This window comes from Platichthys flesus, chromosome 2, assembly GCF_949316205.1.
Source record: "Platichthys flesus chromosome 2, fPlaFle2.1, whole genome shotgun sequence".
Lineage (NCBI taxonomy): Eukaryota > Metazoa > Chordata > Actinopteri > Pleuronectiformes > Pleuronectidae > Platichthys > Platichthys flesus.
In genome coordinates, this window is record NC_084946.1 from 14,560,955 (window position 1) to 14,580,896 (window position 19,942).

At 40.0% G+C, this 19,942-nt stretch overlaps 1 protein-coding gene across 2 annotated transcripts in view; it reads right to left on the bottom strand.

Annotated features, from left to right (window-relative positions):
- Nucleotides 1-19,942, bottom strand: part of scn8ab (sodium channel, voltage gated, type VIII, alpha subunit b) — a 46,737-nt gene that overhangs the window by 21,523 nt on the left and 5,272 nt on the right. Inside the window, exons 3-12 of one of the 2 annotated variants that reach the window (XM_062400074.1) lie at nt 12,681-12,799; nt 11,955-12,044; nt 11,737-11,865; nt 10,109-10,200; nt 6,675-6,896; nt 6,486-6,549; nt 5,480-5,621; nt 4,013-4,219; nt 3,647-3,928; nt 1,190-1,513 (exon numbers count right to left, since the gene is read on the bottom strand). In XM_062400074.1, the coding sequence (XP_062256058.1) occupies nt 1,190-1,513; nt 3,647-3,928; nt 4,013-4,219; nt 5,480-5,621; nt 6,486-6,549; nt 6,675-6,896; nt 10,109-10,200; nt 11,737-11,865; nt 11,955-12,044; nt 12,681-12,799 (1,671 nt within the window). Of the gene's footprint in view, nt 1-1,189; nt 1,514-3,646; nt 3,929-4,012; nt 4,220-5,479; nt 5,622-6,485; nt 6,550-6,674; nt 7,355-10,108; nt 10,201-11,736; nt 11,866-11,954; nt 12,045-12,680; nt 12,800-19,942 lie in introns of those variants that run through there. The other variant, XM_062400068.1, reaches the window with a different exon arrangement.

Below are 19,942 nucleotides of genomic sequence, written 5' to 3' on the forward strand. Positions count from 1 at the left end.
GAAAGACATGTTGTCAGTCAGAGATAGTACTCACATAACTAAAACAAACTCAACCAAAACGCATTAAACTCATGCTCGCCGGGTTTCTAAATGTTAGATAATGCCCTTGGTTTACTCAGAAAATAAAAAACCTTGTATGATAAACACAGCTCTTCGTATCAGCTGATCTCACCTATTTTAGCTCTAAAGTGCGTGTAACGTTTCAACCTCATACTGCAAATTCTCAAAGAGATGCCTTAATGTACCACTCGTGAGTTCTTTACTAAATTCTAATATTTGAGATCAGACATTTTTCAAATTAAAATTACATTTTTTTTTTGTTATTGTATTAACATTAAACATATTTTGGCTTTTATTTGAGAATTCACAATATACTTTTCAAACCCTGCATGGTTTACTCTTTAAGATAACTGCAACACTAAATTGCATGCATAGGCATGCATGCCAAAAACAGAGGGAACTATAAAACATAATTTGCCGCTACACCATGCTACATTTTAAGAGGTAAAAAAGATAAAAGCAGGTTTATTGGTTGAGGATTAAAGAGGGATATACCATGCTAGCTGCAATGAGGAGAAATATTGTTATAGAAATAAAATAAAAAAGTTTCATATTTGTTGCTGCACCGTCCAAGGGCTCAGGAGCAAGGGGATAAATTTGGCCAGGAAGGGAAGATAGGGAGGCAAGAAGGGAGTTAAAGTAAAAGAAGAAAAGAAATAAGAAAATAAAAAAGTAGAAAAAGATTGAAAGAGTATGGAAAGTCACTAAGAGTGGAAAAGGTAGAACTAAGTAGTGAGTATTTATTCCTGTAAAATGTTCAATAGTCTAGTGACAGGATTGATAAGGTAGGTTGGAATCATATTGCATTATTATAAGATATTAATCAAGAACTGATAATCATGATGCTAGTGAGGCAGTGAGTTTGTGGATAGTGTTTCAGCTGCTTAGTGCTGAAGGAGCAGCACACACAGGGAATTAGAGTCAAGGTTGAAGTGTGAGCTTTAGATAAAATATGAAGAATTTGGATATCGGGTAGGAGAAGGGAGTTACAGAGTCTAGGGGAAAGCGGAACAGGAGGTTGTGAAGGAAAAGCTGCAGAGACCAGGGCCACCACCATCATGCCTATACTGTATTGGTGTCCCATGGACGTCCTTACACTGTCATCAGTGGCTGCCTTATCTATTTTCACCTCAGGCAGAAGCCGTCTTCCGGGCCCAGGTCCTATGAGAGACACCACGCCATTGCAGTCCACTGTGCTGTTCCTCTTCCCTCCAGTGTGGGGTGCCAGTGGGTGGATGCGCGATGAGCCTTGACTGAAACCACTATAGCTGTTGCGGCGGTAAGGGATAAATAGGGAGCCCCGACGGTCTTCGCTCTCCTCAACTGTACTATGCTCATCATCCGCAAACTCGTTCTCTGAGCCCATGTCCTTGGAACGGCCTTTGAAGCTGAAGATGCTGCTGCGGCTGTTGTGGCGTGACATGAAGGGCGAGCCTGGGATGCTCAGTAGTGACTGAAGTGAGAGAGATGGGTGCAGAGAAAGAGAAGAAGGAGTTACTACAAACAACAGAAGTTCATTGTCGTGTAAATATGAAAATATGTCACATAATGGCAGAAAAAACAGTCAATTTAAATGTCATTATCTTTTAACTAAGTAAAATATAATTTTAACTTATATTAACAATATAAGTTATATATATATATATATATAGAAACATTTTAATGAAACAGAATTGAAATTCTAAGGATTTTATAAATGTATTATTTTCCTTATCATGAGAGCAATGTTCTAGCGGCCGGAAAGTGAGGGCAGGCAAGGCAGCGAGACAGCAAAGCTGCAGCCCAACATGTGTAACAGTGTCTAAAGTGTGCAACATTGTGAGCGTTGAGTGAGGAAGGACTAGAGGAGCCATTCAAGACATCAAATATGCAGCAAAAGGAGCTGTGACTCAAGGGAAGACAGCCATTGGACTGACACAACAAACCTACCATCTAGACTCAATCTAAGGCCTGATCAACCTCACCATATTCAAAAGGAGGAGGCTGAAAGTGAGCAGCTCCCCAGATCCAACAGAAAAAGAAAGAAGTTTCCTTTACCACTACCATCGCCACTTTACCTAGGAGCTGCTGGGACACGAGTGCAGCTGTACGCTGGCAGGCTTGGAGGAGGATATTAACCACCAATTTCAAGTTGAGAATGCAGAGATTCCAAGACGTGTAGGGTAACAACTTATCAGGGAACCACAGGTGAATGCTTTGAGCTCAATGCCGCACAAGCTCGTCCAGTTTCACTGAACAAAAACCGTGTCATCCGCAGAGCCAAAGGCGTAATTGCTGAGTCCAGCTTAAGAATGAACTTGCCTCTTGATTTATTTCACCACTCTGGTTCAAGATCAAGGTCAACATTATAACTGGGTGCACCATCAATGACACCTTGTTCTCTGTGGCAATGAACAAGCTTGTGGAGTTTTACTGGGGACCTGACAGCCACTCAAGATCCCATAACAGGCTGCACCTTAATTCTGCAGGGACTCGAGAGGCTGTTGGGACAGACCTACATAAGCTTCAAAAACCAGATATATCCTAATCTTTCAAACAGAAGAAACCAATGATTGAGAGGTTGTTCTGCTGGGCTGCAGCACTGCAAGCCCCATGATTCCAACTGTAACTGAGAGGCCAGTAAAAAGCATAGGTCAGGTTTTTGACTGCCCATTTAGCGCCTCAACATCCATCTTATTAGGGCTGCTCGATTATGGAAGAAATCATAATCACAATTATTTTTGGACAATATCAAATTAGCATAATTCAAACGATTATTATGTGCCCTTATTCTGAAGTCTATGCTTTATTCTTTAAAGGACTGTGACCGGAAGTAGGTAAACACCAACGACGGCGGCATGTCTTATTCCTCCGTAAAATCAGGATATCGGTGGCCGGTTATTTAAACCCTTAATGATGGCAACCCTAACAATCTCCAAAAAAACATTTTGTAACTGAGAACTTCTAAATTTCCTCTCATTATTAAATGTCGTCGTTGGATTTACAATTTATGTCCAAATCTTGAAGATCATTTCCCAACCTATGAGTGTGGATACAGACTGAAGCAAAAAGGCCTGCAAGCATACTATCATTCATTTCAGAGCCTTGGAAATTCTAATGGAATCCTGGCCTATGCAAAGGACTGGCAGATGTTGGAGACGTAGGCTTAAGTTCCCCCAGCACTCTTTGATCACAGCTGAGAGACCAAACATCATTCTCTGGTCTGAAGCCACCAAACAAATGATCTTTCTGAAGCTGGTCATCCTTTTGGCAGGATGTTGCAAGAATTTGAATTCAGGGTTTCGAAGCACAATATCTTAAACTCATAACACCCTAATCATGGAAAAAGAGAGGAGAATAAGAGCGATTGGCAACACCGCTGAAGCAGCAGAAAGAGCCTCAAGATGGCTATGACTCAAGAGAGAAGGACAAGGCGAGAATTTAGCCGACAGCTGACCTGGACAGGATCTACGATGCTGAAAGACAAGAAGCATCTCCAGGATTCCAGGAACATCACTATTAAGATGTCCAAGAGCAGGGATCGTTGTTTTTACACATGCTAAGTCAAATGTTATGTATTTATTTTAAATTTTCTTGCTAATTTTACCTGGTTCATGATGGATGTCTTTCTCCCCAGCCGGCTTCCAGGGAAACGAATGCTGCTTTTCTTGCTCCCATCATCGGACTCAGACTTAACAACCTTTTCACTGTCTCCCTTCTCTTTCTCTTGCTCTTTCTGACGCCATTTCTTTTTGCGATTGCGACGTTCCTTGGCGCTCTTGGAGCTCAGCTTGGAAACCTCAGAGGAGCTGCGGGACAAGTGCCCCCCTCCTTCATCCTCTAGCGCAGCCTCGGACACAGTGCCTGCAGATGTCGCCATGGCAGCCGCCTGAGGAAAGAACGTGGCACATGACAATCATACATTTTGAAAATTGGGTAAATGTTTATATGACTTAGATAGAACGAGACCTACCTGTGTTTCCTCCTGCTGCCTCTTCAGCTGCTCAAGCATGGCCTTGAATTCGGCCTCTTTTTGCTCCGCCTCCTCAATCGTGGCCTGGTTCTGCTCCTCATAAGCCATGGCCACCACAGCCAAGATGAGATTCACCAGGTAGAAGGAGCCCACGAAGATGACAAGCACAAAGAAGATCATGTAGGTCTTCCCTGCGGCTCGCAGAGTCTGACAGGAAACAGACAAATCAATGAGCATGAATCAGAGATTTAGAGCAACTTAACACGGATGATTTAGATTTACAGAGAAATTTGTCAAACTGAAAAATAATTGCAATGCATCTCCATAAAACCTGACTTTTTTTATCTACAGTAATTTCTTATAATTATTCAGAGATTGTATGTATATGTGCATTGAATAAGCAAGGCTAGTCCTTCGATATCCATTTCTTTGCTATCTCCAGGAATGAAGGCTAGAATTCTCAATTTTCACACACTTAGTCATTCTCTCGCGCACACATTCTTCTACATCTATCTTAGTGAGGACACTCAATGGCATAATGCATTCCCTGCCCCCTTACTCTAACCATCATAACTAAATACCTGACCCAAAGCATTATCCTAACCCTTATCTAAACCTAATTCTAACTCTAACCCTAAAGTAGTCTCAACATTCAAACAGCCCTTTGAAAATGTGAGGACCAGCCAAATGTCATTACTTTCCAAAACGTCCAAAAGGGTACATGCTCAAAACGGTCCTCACAAAGATATAAGTACGAGTACACTCACACACACAGATACATAGAAAGAGAAGAGAGGCAAGAACAGCCATTGGCCCAAATAAAGTGAATATACTGTGGTGGTGCAGGTCTGTAGCAGTAATGAAATGCTAGTGTTGTGTGCAGAGAGGATTAGGGTTAGGTGTTAAAGAAGACATTAAAATAAATGATAATGTTTCAGTATTCTCTTAAAAATACATTTGAGAGAGAATATGACATATATATATATATATATATCAAATAAATAAATACTATATAGTAAAAAGAAAATGTTTTAATTCAATACAATTGACCCAATTAGTTCCCCCGCAAATGAAATATGAACATAGCTCTAGTGGCTCCTCAAACAGTTGTGGCTACAGTATGTCTGAACAGCTGCCCTTGCTTTGCTTTTATTCGAAGGGAAAATTAACTGAGGGGGAAGCTGCTGGAGGGCGCTTCTGCTGATTCATTCAGGTATTAGAGTGACGATGTATACATTTTTTATGATGAAGTGGGGACAAAACTCGTTAGTACTGCTTAGCTAGTGCTTTAAATCTATGGGTAGCTGTGGAGGACTAGAGGGGGTTTTCTAAAACAGGTGCAAGGAAGGTCAAAGCTTCATCCATAGAGGTCAAAGTGTAATAAAAGTAACTCCTTGCATTTTGCTTCCTCGAGATATTTGAGGCTGAAGAGAAGAGACATTCGAATTCAGGAAAACCAAGCTTTACCAGCATGTAGAGATTTTCCCAGAAGTCCTGGGTCATGAGTCGAAAAAGGGTGAGGAAAGCCCATCCAAAGCTGTCAAAGCTGGTGTAGCCGTAGTTGGGGTTCACTCCGGCTTTCATACATGTAAATCCCTCTGGGCAATTTCTGAGAGGAACACAGTATGTTAACAAATTACTGAGGTGTGTCATTTCAGCACTGACAGATGTATACATATTACGTAAGTTCAAATAGTAACATTAAAATGAGGTTGAACAGGGTCTTGATAGGGCTAAGTGTGTTTTATCTTTGTTGTTATTTTGCTGATGCAGTCATGTTTTCAGGTCATGTACATTAATAGTAGGAGGGTATTGATAAGCCTTACCTTAATATTTCATAACCCTTTCAAAAGCAAGAGAGTGTAGCCCATAAATTATGAATGCAAGTTTGACTGCTTACACTGTGTATGTGTATGTTTATGCAAATAGTCTCAATATAGTAATAAGTACAGTACAATGTCATTATTTTGATTTTCTATATGCCAGAAAAAAGCCAAAATGTGCTAAAATGTTCCATGCCTGAATATTGGCCTCTGTAATGACTTAATCTGCATCATCTGCATTTGTTTGTCTGTTAGTTAGCAGGATACACCAAAAAATCATAGTCACTGTTTTCATTGATGTTGACATAAAAATCAAGCGCATACTCAGGTCCATTGTCGTAAGGGGATTTTCTTTTTTACTGCTGTTTTCAACTCTATCCATTGGACTGTTGTTTGTCAGTTGTTCGGTTTGATTGTCAATAGGATTACGCAAAAACTAAAGAATGGATTTACAAGAAACTTGATGAACCTTTGTATGGTCATTTGGGCGAGTTTGTCTGATGTTGAAAAAATTGTAAACCCATGGTAACATTACTGGTATTGTGTGTAAGTGCATCGTAAGTGTATGAATGACCAACGGAAACATTTTAGACACCTGCAGACCATACATATGGAGGCATGAAGATGGTAAGAGAGAAGCACTGGCTTACCCTGAGTCAGAACTATTTCCACATATTAGAGCATCGATCTGACCGTGGAGGAAGTAGAAATTTTCTGCGGGGAAGTAAAGAGACCACACAATATCATACAAAGGGAAAGTAATTGCACACAAGCATATACGACAACATTTATGTAGTTATATGAAACTAGTTTAATTAAAAGGGAAAGTAATCTCTCACTTTTATCCATGACGTACGTGCCCCAGTCAAAGCCCCTGCTGCCATTTGGCAGGTACTGCTCGGTCATGTTGATTGGCCAGTTTACACATTTGTTTCGCAGGTTACCCATGAACAGCTGCAATCCAATCAACGCGAACACGCCGAGACAGAATACTGTCAGGATCATCACGTCCGACAACTTCTTCACAGACTGGACAAGAGCGCCCACAATGGTCTTCAAGCCTGTCAATTAATGTACAATAAACACATGCACAGAAACACGCACACACAAATGTGCACAAATGCACAAATATGAGAACAGCAAACTCACATACACGCACGCACACACACACAGAGGTAGGCCAATAAAAAGACTGGCCACTAGTGGCACTGCAAAATTTTGAAAAACTGTTTTGTTTAACAGCAGCAGTTCGGAGCTGACTCAAGTCAGAACTATTTAAAAAGACACAAAAATGACAGCAGTGGACTAAAATGAAAGCAGTGTCACAATGATGATGGTCATAATATGTCATATCCAATCATATTGGGTTGTATTGTATCCTGAACTATAAAATCGCATCTTAAAAACTATAGTCCTCTTTTTTTAATTTCTATAGGATTATGTCATTGCTACATAAACAACCATTGAACCGAAGTAACACGATAAACCCCCAGTAGAGAGAAGAAACCCTGTGAAAGGTATTTGGAATTTGGTGCCATCTAAACATAAATAATATAGGCTCTGGGTAATAACAGTGCGGCCATTGCTATAAGGTTGTAAGAAACTCTGTATGTGTGTGTTTGTGTGTGTTTGTGCGCTTTAGGGCTTAATATCTGCTGTCATGCTGAGAGGTAGAGAAACATGTTGTTGCGCATCTCCATGTTTCCCGGAAGGAAAAACTCTCTCTTCTTCCCTTTGCTGATGTTCTTTCTGTTGACTTCCATTGCTTCTCTCCCAGCTTACTTTGATAGGTCTTATTATATTACTAATCTCGAGTACTACTTTTTTGAAATGCATAGTGCTCCCATGTCATTAAACTACTGTCTTGTGTTTATGTTTTCCTAATTACTGTAATAGAGTCAAAGAAATATGACTGTATAGCTAGTGTCATTAGAAAGTCAAAAATGTCTCTGTGAATAAAATAAAGTTTATTGATTGTGGATGGATCAAAAGAGAGCTGCAGATCATTGTTAGAATTTAGAAGCTAGAACATTCAACAGTAGTATTTTCTAAATATAATTATCTTTCTCTTTTTTCTTTTGTAAGCACCACTTGTCTGTTTTCAGTTTTACCATTGACTGACATGGACCAACCCACATGTCAGCCATCTCTCACTTAAATTGCTCTTGTTTTCCTGGTATTAAAGTGGACTTTGCATCAGCAGGGTTTCCCAGTCCGAGTCGAATGTGGTGAGAGACTGAATCTGGCTAAAAATGGGACTCCTATAGTGTTAGTGTGTTTTCTTACATAAACCAATTGTGTGATATTTGGGGCATTAATCGAACAATAGAGATCAGATCATCACTGACATCCGACATGGCTAGAGACTGTGGTTTAAGGGCCCATTAAACTATTTTCTCAATCAGTTTCACTAGGACTAAGGGACCTACACATAAATATAACTTCTTTGTTTGGTTGTGTCTTTCTGTTTTGCTCTTTTATTAACATGACGTGGAAGAGGTTTCACCAGAATTCTTCTAAAAAATAATATTATTGAATTATTAGTTTTAAAAATGAGCCTTTCCTTATACCTTTAAATTTTGTTGTTGGTCATTCGTCATGATCAAGACGGATTTTAAATCTTGTTTCTATAGGTTTTGGAAGAAGATTTGAGCCTATGACAAGATTTGAGCCTATGACACTAAAAAGCTATTTTTACAACATGATATGAATATATTATTTTTAGAAAGTAGCCTATATGTCACTGTAAAAATACAATACAAAAGTTAATTTTTACAACACCACAACAAAGACCACAACCAACACTGCAGCTATTCGGGACGTTTCCATCAGAAAGATACATTTTCATTTTCACAAAATTGAAAATTGTTGACTTTATGTAAGTGCTTATTATATAAGTTATTATATAAGTTATTATTACTCCAGCTGCATGTAGCATCCATCCGAAGAAGATAAACTGTATCATGATATTAAGATTTCCCCTTTAACCCCTGTGTCCATCTGTGGAAACATCCCTGACTATAACCACAGTGATTAATTTGACTGAATCCAACAAATCAAACAAACACACAGCCTTACAAACAGCAAGCAGCCAGAACTGGGCTCAGTCGAGGGAGCGGGAGGTGAGGAGGAGAAAGAGAGGACAGGCGAGGAAGAGTAGGAGGTCGGGAGGGGCAATGAGAGGTGGCATGCAGGTCATTTAAACGCCAAGGCTGAAGGAAGTGACTCTGCGTCAGCATCACTCGTCTGTAAACCATGATGGGGACTTTGCTTTAACATGAAGGGCCGCTCCCATCCCGTCGCCACTTTCTCTCACTCTGTCGTGCTGGGCGAGCCCACAGGCCGGTTCAGCCAAGAGCACAACTGAGCACTACATGCTGGAGGGTGACTTTACTCTCGTGTACTGTACTACTATGTATTGAGTGTGAGCATGTGTGTATTTGTACTGACTTACAGTGACTTCATAGTTTCTATACAACTGTCTAAGTTATGTTTCTTGTTTCAAGAAAACCATTTTGAGTTTATCTAATGTTCAAGCGAATGTATTAACGTATTTGACTGTGTTTACTATAAATCCTACTAATATATGAGCAGAATTTTGCTCATATATGATATTTATCTAATCATGTTACCCTTATTCTCACAGGATGGAAAAAGCTCCTCAAATATAAGAAAAATAAGTCATGAAAGAGTCATTTTACACCTAAAAGAAAAACAAAATCCAGGAGAAAAGCCCCTTAAAAGCCAAACTTGTAAAAGCATCTGTCTCAAAGCTTCATGCAGCATCAGTGTGTTGTCATTAGGCTTGGCAGTCTTAGGAATTTTTAAAGTCTTAAGAAATAAGAAGGCAGTGTCATAAACTGACAAATTAGATCAGTGTATGAAATAAAGGTGAATGCAAACCAGTTGTAATCGTTCTCACGATCACGTTTGTTTTACTTCACCCTGTATGTCAGCACCTTGGAAATAATATTTCTATTCAATGTAAAGCATTGATAATATTAATGCTTTACATTGATTAGAAATGTACAGAAAGACAGTTGTTGTCTAACATACCAGCTGTCCATGGGTCATGCGAGCCCACACTACCAATAGACTGCTAAGCCTATCAAAAATGTATTGCTACCATTTTTGATCGCCATTAAACAAAAGTAAAAAGGTAGAAATTCTGAAACTTAGTCTATAAAAAAGAAAAACAATATGAAAGTGATAGTAATAAAGACGGCTAACAGCTAAAGTAAGCTCAGCCTTAGTGTTTAAATGGGAGTCTCACCTGGAATGACAGAAATTGTTTTCAATGCTCGGAGAACCCTGAACGTTCTCAGCGCCGAGACATTCCCAAGGTCCACAAACTCTGTTACATATCTGCAACAAGGTAGGATGACACACAATACAGAACCCCATGACACACAACACACACAGTAACGACACGCACAGACGCACGCAAGAGCGCGCACGAGCACGACACCAGCACCACCATCGAAGACCGGGAGGGGACACCACGGTGAGAGAGAGAGCGCCTGTCCGACCAGTGGGAAGAGAGCGAAGGAGGAAGAGGGAAGGACTGAAACAAAACCACACCCAACATCAACCCCGTGACATCGCCCGCCCGCAAACACAGAACACCTGGACTGTCTTACCTGGGATAACTGAAATTGTTTTCAAAGCCCTCAGAACCCTGAACGTACGCAGGGCTGACACATTGCCTAGGTTTACAAACTCTGTTATATACCTGCAAGGTGGATCAGATACAGTTACTCAGCAGCCGTCCCACACACAGGAAAGAGAGAATAGATAGTTACATGGTATTTCAATGAGCATCATGAGGGTGGTTTTAATGAACTGATGTGGAGTCAAGGTGCTGTGGGCAATTCGTGTTTCCAAGCTTTTGCAACATTTCACATATTATTAAATTCACTGTTCTCAAGTCAAAATGTCAAAGATCTTAATAGCAAGTGATAACAAGGACTTACTTATAGCCTATTTGGATAAGAGACTTGAAAGCCTAAATATATGTGACAAATCAGTGAATCTGAGCTCACAAAGTTGGGCCAAAGGTAAAAATTAGTTTGTCAATAGTTGCCCCCAACTGCTGAGTGGAGATAAGACAGAGTTGCCTCTTCACCGTTTATATTTGTTGCTGTATATCATTTATATATTGTATATATCTCTAGATTTGCCCACAGCAGCTATACGATAGTAATTTTCTGTCTTTGTCTTTGTTCCGATCAAATAGAACCATCACGTGTTAAAACAATCGCAGCTGACTGCAGATAACACACTGCAGTTTGTACTTAAAGATTAAATCTAATGGGATACATTTGATCTTAAAGTTGTGTTATGATACCCACTCCATAATGAAATATACACGTTAGTCATTAAACTGACTAAACTGACTATTACTAAAATGTTTAATGTCAGAAGATTAATTGCCTTCTGAATTCTGAGAATAAATAAGTGTTCATGTACTCTGATTTCCTCAAACAATCCCACAATGCACCACAGCACTTTTAATAGATGCAAAAATGACCTGTCTATAATAAGGAAGAAGTGAATGAGTGAATGAGGGAGTGATCTTGACGTCAGACTCATCTGACAGCAGATCATTTAATTCACCATATTAGTATGAGCACAGCTGTCACAGTAGTTTTATGATGACTTTGTTTCACTGATGCGTCTGATAAGCCAGCAGGTGTTATTGACACACCTAAATGGAGTCCATGGGTTTTTATGCAGTGAGGAAGCTCAGTTCGCATGTGAGATTAGTCTGTTCTAAATCTCAATGAAGTGTTAAATGTCATATTTGTATTTGTCATGTTCATTTATTGCTCTGACTGCTGTGCTCTTTACATTTGACCAAAGGCGTCTATGTACATTCTAATAACGGGGTTAAATACTTACGCCATTGAGATGACCATGAAATCCAGCCAGTTCCATGGGTCCCTGAGGAAGGTGAACCCATCTATACAGAAGCCTCGCGCCACAATTTTTGTGAGTGACTCAAACGTATAGATACCTGTGAAGGTATACCTTGAAAAAAAGAAAGAAGACAGTAAATAGTGACAGACACATTAAACAAGCACAAGATATCTGAGGAGGAAGTATGTACGTATACTTACTCTACTTGTTTAGACCACTCCGGAGGATCACTAAATGTCATGAATATACAGTTGGTCAAAATCGTACACATGATGATCATGCTGAATAACGTGAGAAGACAAGTTAAGGAAAAGTATGAACAGTTTTTCTGACATTTATAATAATTCTTACAAAGCAACAACTAAAATAAAATTCTAATACTAGAACCCGACCAATTTAGCAGTTGGCTGATATCGGTCGATAAGAGCAGTAACTGTGTTTATGTTTGCTGATATGAAAATTAAAATAAACAATGCCGTTTTATTTGTGTTTTCTTTTTATTTATAGTTATTTGGACTAAAGTCTACGGTTGAACTGTCAATTTTTAAACTTCAACTACATTTCAGTGTCATAAGGACATCTTAATAATCATTGGCAAGTATCTAAATATATATATATATATATCTGCTGGGGTGGATCTAAGACCTGCCATTGTTTATCGGTCAATATCTCATATCAGAAATGTTTAACACCCTAATAGCGGCATCGGCCCCAAAAGGAATCTGTACCGGTCAAGCTCTATTGAAGACTAAAGTAAAGCCCTAAGGAAGAGGGCTGAGAGAAGACAAGACTTAGTGCTGACAGAGCATTGGCTTCACTTACTATTCACTGGACACGATAGAAACAGAAAATAACAAGCAATATGTAAATACTACAACATATTTTTCACAGTAAAACATAGAAAAGTAGATCACTTGAAAGGATATGAATGTATCAAAATCATAATAGCTATTCGCCTAAGTAGATTAAAAGGGCTTAAGATGTACACAGAGGGCGTGGCACTGAAGCGGAAGATTGTTTTCCCTTTGTTTATGACTATAAATGTCTGTGGAAAGAGAGAGAAAGAGAGAGAGACAGTTAGATCATTCAAAGAATCAATTACACGTCACATACGGTTCCTTAGATGGTCTGAAAACCTTTGTGCCTCCTTATTTTAACCAGAGGAAGAGATGAGTGTAACTTGGCTGCTGATTGGCTGTTGTGAGTCCTGAGCTCACCTCTGAGTCATGAGGCATTGCTGCATTGGTTTCAGCTATATAACAAAGCTGGTTCTCACAATACAGGTGATTCTGAAATTCATCAGAATGCTATATTTTGACTTGAGTCCTCACGGCATTGTCATCCATTTAATAAAGAGACCCTAGTGAGTAAAGAACTTCTGACCTTAAACCAGCACATATGAGTAGCACAGTAGTAAAAAGATAGAGGATTACACAAGGGCACAAAGTCAGAGGAAGGAAGGACACAGACATCGCTCCCTCCTGTTTGGCCAGTCGCTAATGAGCACAGTCAACACCTCTGCCCTGCTTGCATCAGACCGAGCCTCTGCCTCTGCCTCGGCCTGTCTGCTGCTCCTGAGCCGCCTCAGGAGCAGCAGACAGGCGCACATGCATGGGAAGCTCTCTCCTCTCCGTGGGCCAAATGACTCTCTTCTCCCCAAGTTAAAGGCTCTTACTGGAAGAGAACCGCAAATGCTGACATCGATCAGGGGCAGATCTGCTGACTCTCAGGCTCTCAACAACCACTCCCCACACATAAACAGCGCCGGGCCAAGTGAGGCTGGGCACTGGGGTGAGGCAGCAGCATGTTTTCTTTGTGCACACCTATAGGCTCTTGTGGATGTTTGTGCACGATTATGGACACAAACAATGCAGGGTCAGAATGGGAAGTATAAGCATTTTACAAACGCACAAGCGGGTTACTTTACATTCACAACCTCTGTTGCTCCCAATTTCTTTAAAAGCATCTTGGTTAAAAGCTGATTCACAGACAGGTGATAAATGTGTGGTTTGGATGAGAATCCGTGCTTGAGTCCTTCCTCACCCCATCCTCTCCTCACACACAGTAAGTATTAACAGAAAAGATATTATGTCCTGTATTTAAGGTTATAATGTCAAACATCACTTGATATGACATATCAAATTCATATCTGGTATTACAAAAATGTATAAAACCTTGAATTTAAAATGCAAAATTGCATTTACATCTTTTGGATTCAATTTTAAGTGATACACAGTTTGTGTAGATGTTGATGTTCTGTGAACTGACAAAGAAACATATGCATTATGTGCATTTAAGCATTGATAAATGAAAACAATAACAACTGACTGAAAATGATGAGCGACAACTTGATGGTGCAGAGAACACACTTATAATAAAGCCATTTGGTCTTTAGTATGCACATGACAACGAGAAAAAGACACACTCCACAAGTTTGCCATTCTCAACACGGGAAACACTAGAAAGAATTGTTGAGGCGACCATCAGTGTCCAGAGACAAGTGGTGTCCTGAAATCTAATTAAAGTAAAAATTGCGTCCACAATGTGGGGGAAGACAAAATGTATTCTCTCCACCAGAGGACTCCTCTCACTCTCCCTCCCTCTTTGTTTCTTTCTGCATAAAGAGCATCTACTTGAAATATTCTCTCCCTGTTTTCCTATCGCTCAGAGAAAATCATTTTCTTGATAACTGTAACAGGATTTCATAATGTGATTAAGACCCATACATAGATATACATACATAATGAGACTAATGAGACCAAGGTCAGAATACTCCACATGTCTTAATTTAATTATTGCTTATTATGAGTATGCTCTTATTTGTGTAAAGTTAATAAGAAAAAAGCTGTTTACATCACACTTATTCTGATTATTGTCTTAATCTGGTTAATATCTAAATGTTGGTATCCACATATGTCATAAGCTCCTTATATGGATTTGTAAAGGTTTATAAAAACTTCAGAGATCAAGAAATGGCATTCCTGCATATGTGTGCTTTGTGCCTATTGAGTCTGGCTTTTGAGGTCGGTCATTATCTTCACCAAATGGATATTCCCTAAATTTTTCTCAAAGATTCTTAATTTAACAACAAGGAGGCATCTTTTTAATAATAAGGTAAATAAAATAACTTAAAACAAGATGTAATATTGCTAAAAATATGAATGACTTAACAGAATAATGGAAGAGGAAGCTACAGTGAGTTGGATTAATGAGGAGCTGCAGGCAGTACGTGCTTATTGTAATTTGGATGAACTCAAAACTCCATGTAATGGATGTAAGCAGCATCTTTGCTGTTGTATAGAAAACCACTCACTCCAATCACATGATCAAACACCCACAGGAACACAAATCAAACATAATATTGTTGCTTAATACATTCTTCCACAAATAACTTCCCCAAACTAATTCATCTCCCAGAGACACAATGTAAAATGTTTGACAGACAGTGAATTGGTGACAACAAATCTTTGAATTCAAGGTCTTAATTTCCACAACACCTTTCGATGGCATATCGACCATGTTTGGGAAGCTCACTTTGAGGAACGGCATGAATATAATCACATTGAATTGATGGATCACAAGACACTCTATATGTAACACAAAGGATGTTAAAGGCCTTCACACACAGTGCATAAAGATGCACAGCTACACTCCTCCCTATAACTACACCTACACAACTCAGCAGAGCAAGCTTCAAGCCTTGTTTGCTGCAAAGCAGGAGAAATGTTCCTAATTCTCCACAGAGCTTTCAAGAAAAAGGCACATATGCAAGAAATCTGGTCGCAGAATGCAGCTCCAAGGACAGTATGTGTGTGTGTATGTGTGTGTAGTAGCAGCTGATATGAAGAGGGGCTTGCAGTGGTATGGGACAGCAGCAGAGGGAGGCGAAGAGAGAGATGAGGGGGTGGAGGGGGAGTGATGCAGAACAGAGAGCCAGAGAGCTGCAGAGGAGAGGGAGGGAGCCAAACCTGAGATGGATGGTGGGAGGACTGGGGAGGCATGCAGCAGCCGAGAGAGAGAGAAACTGAGAATGAGATGATGAGGGAGATGTAAGTAGGTAAACAGGCTGTAATCATGGGGGGGGGGGTTCTCTTCCCCTAATACTCCTTGCAGGACCCCAGACTGACACACACAGGTCTGATACTGCACATAACTGACTCTCTATCTGGTCATTCTAAGCTGCAGACCTATTAGGAGACTTGTTTTAACAATGAGTTGATTAAGAGATTAGATTATTTTTTTATGAGGAAGAATCTGTCTTTTCTCAGATTTCCTATATGGTTGCAAATTTAATATTGTATGTTTTTGAACTAGTGGATGAACTAAAAAATACACTATCAACAATAAATAAATGAATGACCAGTTGTTAAATCTAGGGTTGGTGATCCTGGGAAATCTGGCAAGAGCAGGCTGCAGCACTTTAAATGACCTTCATAACATCTTAACATATGATTTTAAATGAAATCTTATTTGGATTTAAATGTCTCTTTGCACAACAATAGACAACTCTAGACACAGATTAGCTGGATTTCCGCCTGTTTTGTTATGAGCAGCTGGTTTTGGACTGGGTGCAAAGCAAAAATTATGGTTTGTAAAAAATACTAAATAGCAGTAGCTTTAGTTTTAATATCTGTACCTCAAACATAAATGTATAACCTTCTGCAGTAAGAAATGTTCACTAATGTCTCACCTAAAACACTGCAAACTAATGTCCCTGCAAATTATGCCACACTAAGTGAAAATAAATGCATCATCACCACTTTTTTTTCCGACCTGTATGTTGTGCTGCAAAACCCTGCTTTCCCCACCCCTCATTCTTTACACCAACCTGGCTCCAGCAGTGAAAGCACACTCAACCCCCTCCAACCTGTCCCTCCCTCATTCAGCCTCAGTGCAGGAGGATGCTGTGTCATCATAGACTGAGGACTCAGACAGAGCACTAAAGCCTGGCCCTTGCTCTAATTTACTACCACCAGAAAAAAAATGAGTGCCGGAAAGGAAGGGGGGGAACAGAGAGACAGAGATGGTGGGATGGGGACATAATGTAATGGTATGTGCAGTGCTACACGCCGAGAACCAGATTTGACTTCTGCATTAGCCATGAGCTCCCCTGGTGCACCCGCTAACAGCTGCAGGAGCCTGAAAACAACAGCCTGGTTTTCTGCACATTCCTGATACAAGAAGCGAAATGCCTCCGTCAGGAGGAGGAAGAAGCTTTTGCTTCGTTGTTCATACTTCCTTTTACCACCATACGGTTGAACAACAGCCTATTCAAGCTGAATCATCTTAGCACTATTTCATTGCACTGTATATCATACTCAAACGCTGCAGCAGCTAAAACACAAGAATGCCTTCCTTCCATCCATCCATCCATCCATCCATCCATCCATCCATCTGTCCATCCCGGCCTGCTCTTCCTGTGTGACTACAGCACCTTTAACATTGCCTAATCACATCAGACATTTGAACAGCCCAGGCAGTCCTCTCCCCATCACAGGGGAAAACAAGAACTGCAACGCTGCATTTCTCTACCTCACCACTGCCCCCTCTTCCTCCCTTTGATGCATGAGTGCTGTGATCAGGTTTCCTGCAGCTGACGGTAACACACTCACACACTCACGCACACACTCACACAGGCACAAACACACACACACACACACACTCATTGACATACAGTGCTATGGTGAGCATTAGGATGGCTGTCGGTCGAGTAGAGGAGACGAGCAGCCTGAAAAGGTGAGGCCGTGAACAGCTAGAGGAGGAATGGCCATTAACCATGAATATACTAAAAGGGACTTCCTCAGCCGGGATAAAGGACAGAGACATTAGTAGATTAGGAAAATGACTGATGTGACTGATGAGCATGGGATGATGGGGTCTTAGCCCGTGACTCTCATTGAACTGATACAACACAGGGGTCTGCAGTATATGTTGAAGTCAGCAGATCTTGACTAAGCAAAATGAGGAGCAAGAACCCGTACAAGCAGAAACACAAGGGGTAAGCAGTCTAAAAGCCCAGTAAACCTTACAGCCATTTAAAAGCCCCTTAACAACGTTCCCTTTAAGTCCATACTGTTACACTGCAAATGCTTTTTTCATTTAATTTCAATCTAAAGGTTAACAACATCACGATGAGAATAATTTGAAAACTCTTAAATGCCAATGAGCTATATGTTTATATTTCTCAAGAACCCAGCCCTAAAATTCCTAAGATTAGATATGTGTGTGGGCACAACATCCCTGAGGGTACCTGCAGGTTTTGTGTGTTCACTGGTACAGATTTACACCCAATAGCAGTTCAGATATAACATTTATTTTGTAGGTAAATCTATATTACTGAATTTAATATTAAATTAATATTTCAAACAATTATATTGTATATTTTTTCCACACCATAAATATATTACAATTTAACAAATCTGAATAACCAAATTGAATAATATTTGCAAAGTGAAGATGCATAGCATTTTCAAGTTAAGGGTTTAATCATCTGTTAACTTTAATTACAGTAAGTTTTTTAAGTTAACAGAGTAATTCTAGTTCTTTGGTCACTCCACAGTTCATTGTTCATCACAGTGACTACAGAGTTTAAGGAAACAAATGTGATTTACAATAATCAGAGCATTAAATGAAGAGGCGCATTCAGAGAGTCTGAAGGTTTGTTAATGTTCATTGCATTGTTTCCTACAGTCAGCATAGGAAACACTGCTTTTAAACTTCATGAGGTTTTCACAAGTTTAAACACCCCCAATATTATGAGACTATGAAATATCTATGGAATGGTAATAATGTGTAGATGGAGATTTGGTTTGAGCCGTGTGGGGTCACCACTTAACTTTTTCAGGAATAAAACCACTCCACCAAATTGCCTTGAGACAGAATCATTTTTTTGAACTTCCTGACAGCACTTTGACAGCACTATAATTCTTAATATTTCACATTCAGCCGGCCATTCAACCATCAACTATGCAGGAATTAAAAATTAAAACAATTTCATGAAATCAGCAAAGTCTCCTTATGTTGACACCATACAATGTCTTGCTCACATTTGGCTGAAATATAAAGGTATCCGGTCAAAGAGGTGTGTGAGAAAAACTCTGCTTCCCTTCAGTCACCAAAGTGCGGCACCACAGAGGAGAGTGAGGGGAGGGAAAGATGTATGCATTGGGAAATAAGCAAAGTGGGGGAGGATAATAAGAGGAGAATACAACCCTCACTCTGGCCACCACTGAACTAAAGAGCTGTGGATCAATAGATCACAAAAGGCTCATACACTTGATAGTTTCATCCCAGCTTGGAGGGAGAGCTGCTGGTAGAGACGAGCAGTCCTGCTGACTGGGCTTCTCGCTACCGTACAGGTCGCAGGTTCACTTACACATTATCACTGCCACCACACAGGAGACCGGCTCCTCCTCAGCTAGAAACAGCCGAAGGTACTATAGCATGCTGCTGCCCTTTCCTCGCCACTTCCTGTCCCCTCCTGCATCTTCTGCATACACTCACCATTCCTCTTTTGATAGTGCAGGGTTGGACCAAGCTGGAGTTTAAGTGATGTGACAGTGAAGCATTAAGATGTTGATAATCTGAACAATCTTTAAAATACTGCACATATTTGTATCTGTTTTATGTGATCCTTTTTATGTATTCTTTAATATATTCTCTAAGCTCTTCACTTCTTGCTCTGTTACTTTAGGATATTGCCTTTACATTACTCCTTAAAGTTCAGTACTTGCTTCTTATTCTGCTTTCTCTTCCCCCCTATACTTTTCTACTTCATATGTTTGAAATGCATCCTGTTTGTGTCAGCTGCCAAACATTACATTAATCCAGCAGAAATGATGCTACTTTATGACATATTTGAGGTGAAACACTGATACTGATGTACGACTGGCCCGACCTTCAATCCATTTTCAGATGTGCTTATCTGTTTTAAATCTCCAAACAAAATCAGATAGTGAAACGCCAAACTCAAAAGGTCAGACAGAAATATTAGGCGAGTCAATTATCGTAACATGGCTGCAGCCTATTAAACACCTTTCTCACACATGCATGCACACACTTTAAAGCTGAATTATTACTCGACTGCACTGATGAAAATGTTATTCCCTCTGACAATTTGTTGGACAGAGCACCTGCCATCTGACAGCACTGATGGGTTACCACCATGGATTATCACAGACTATCAATC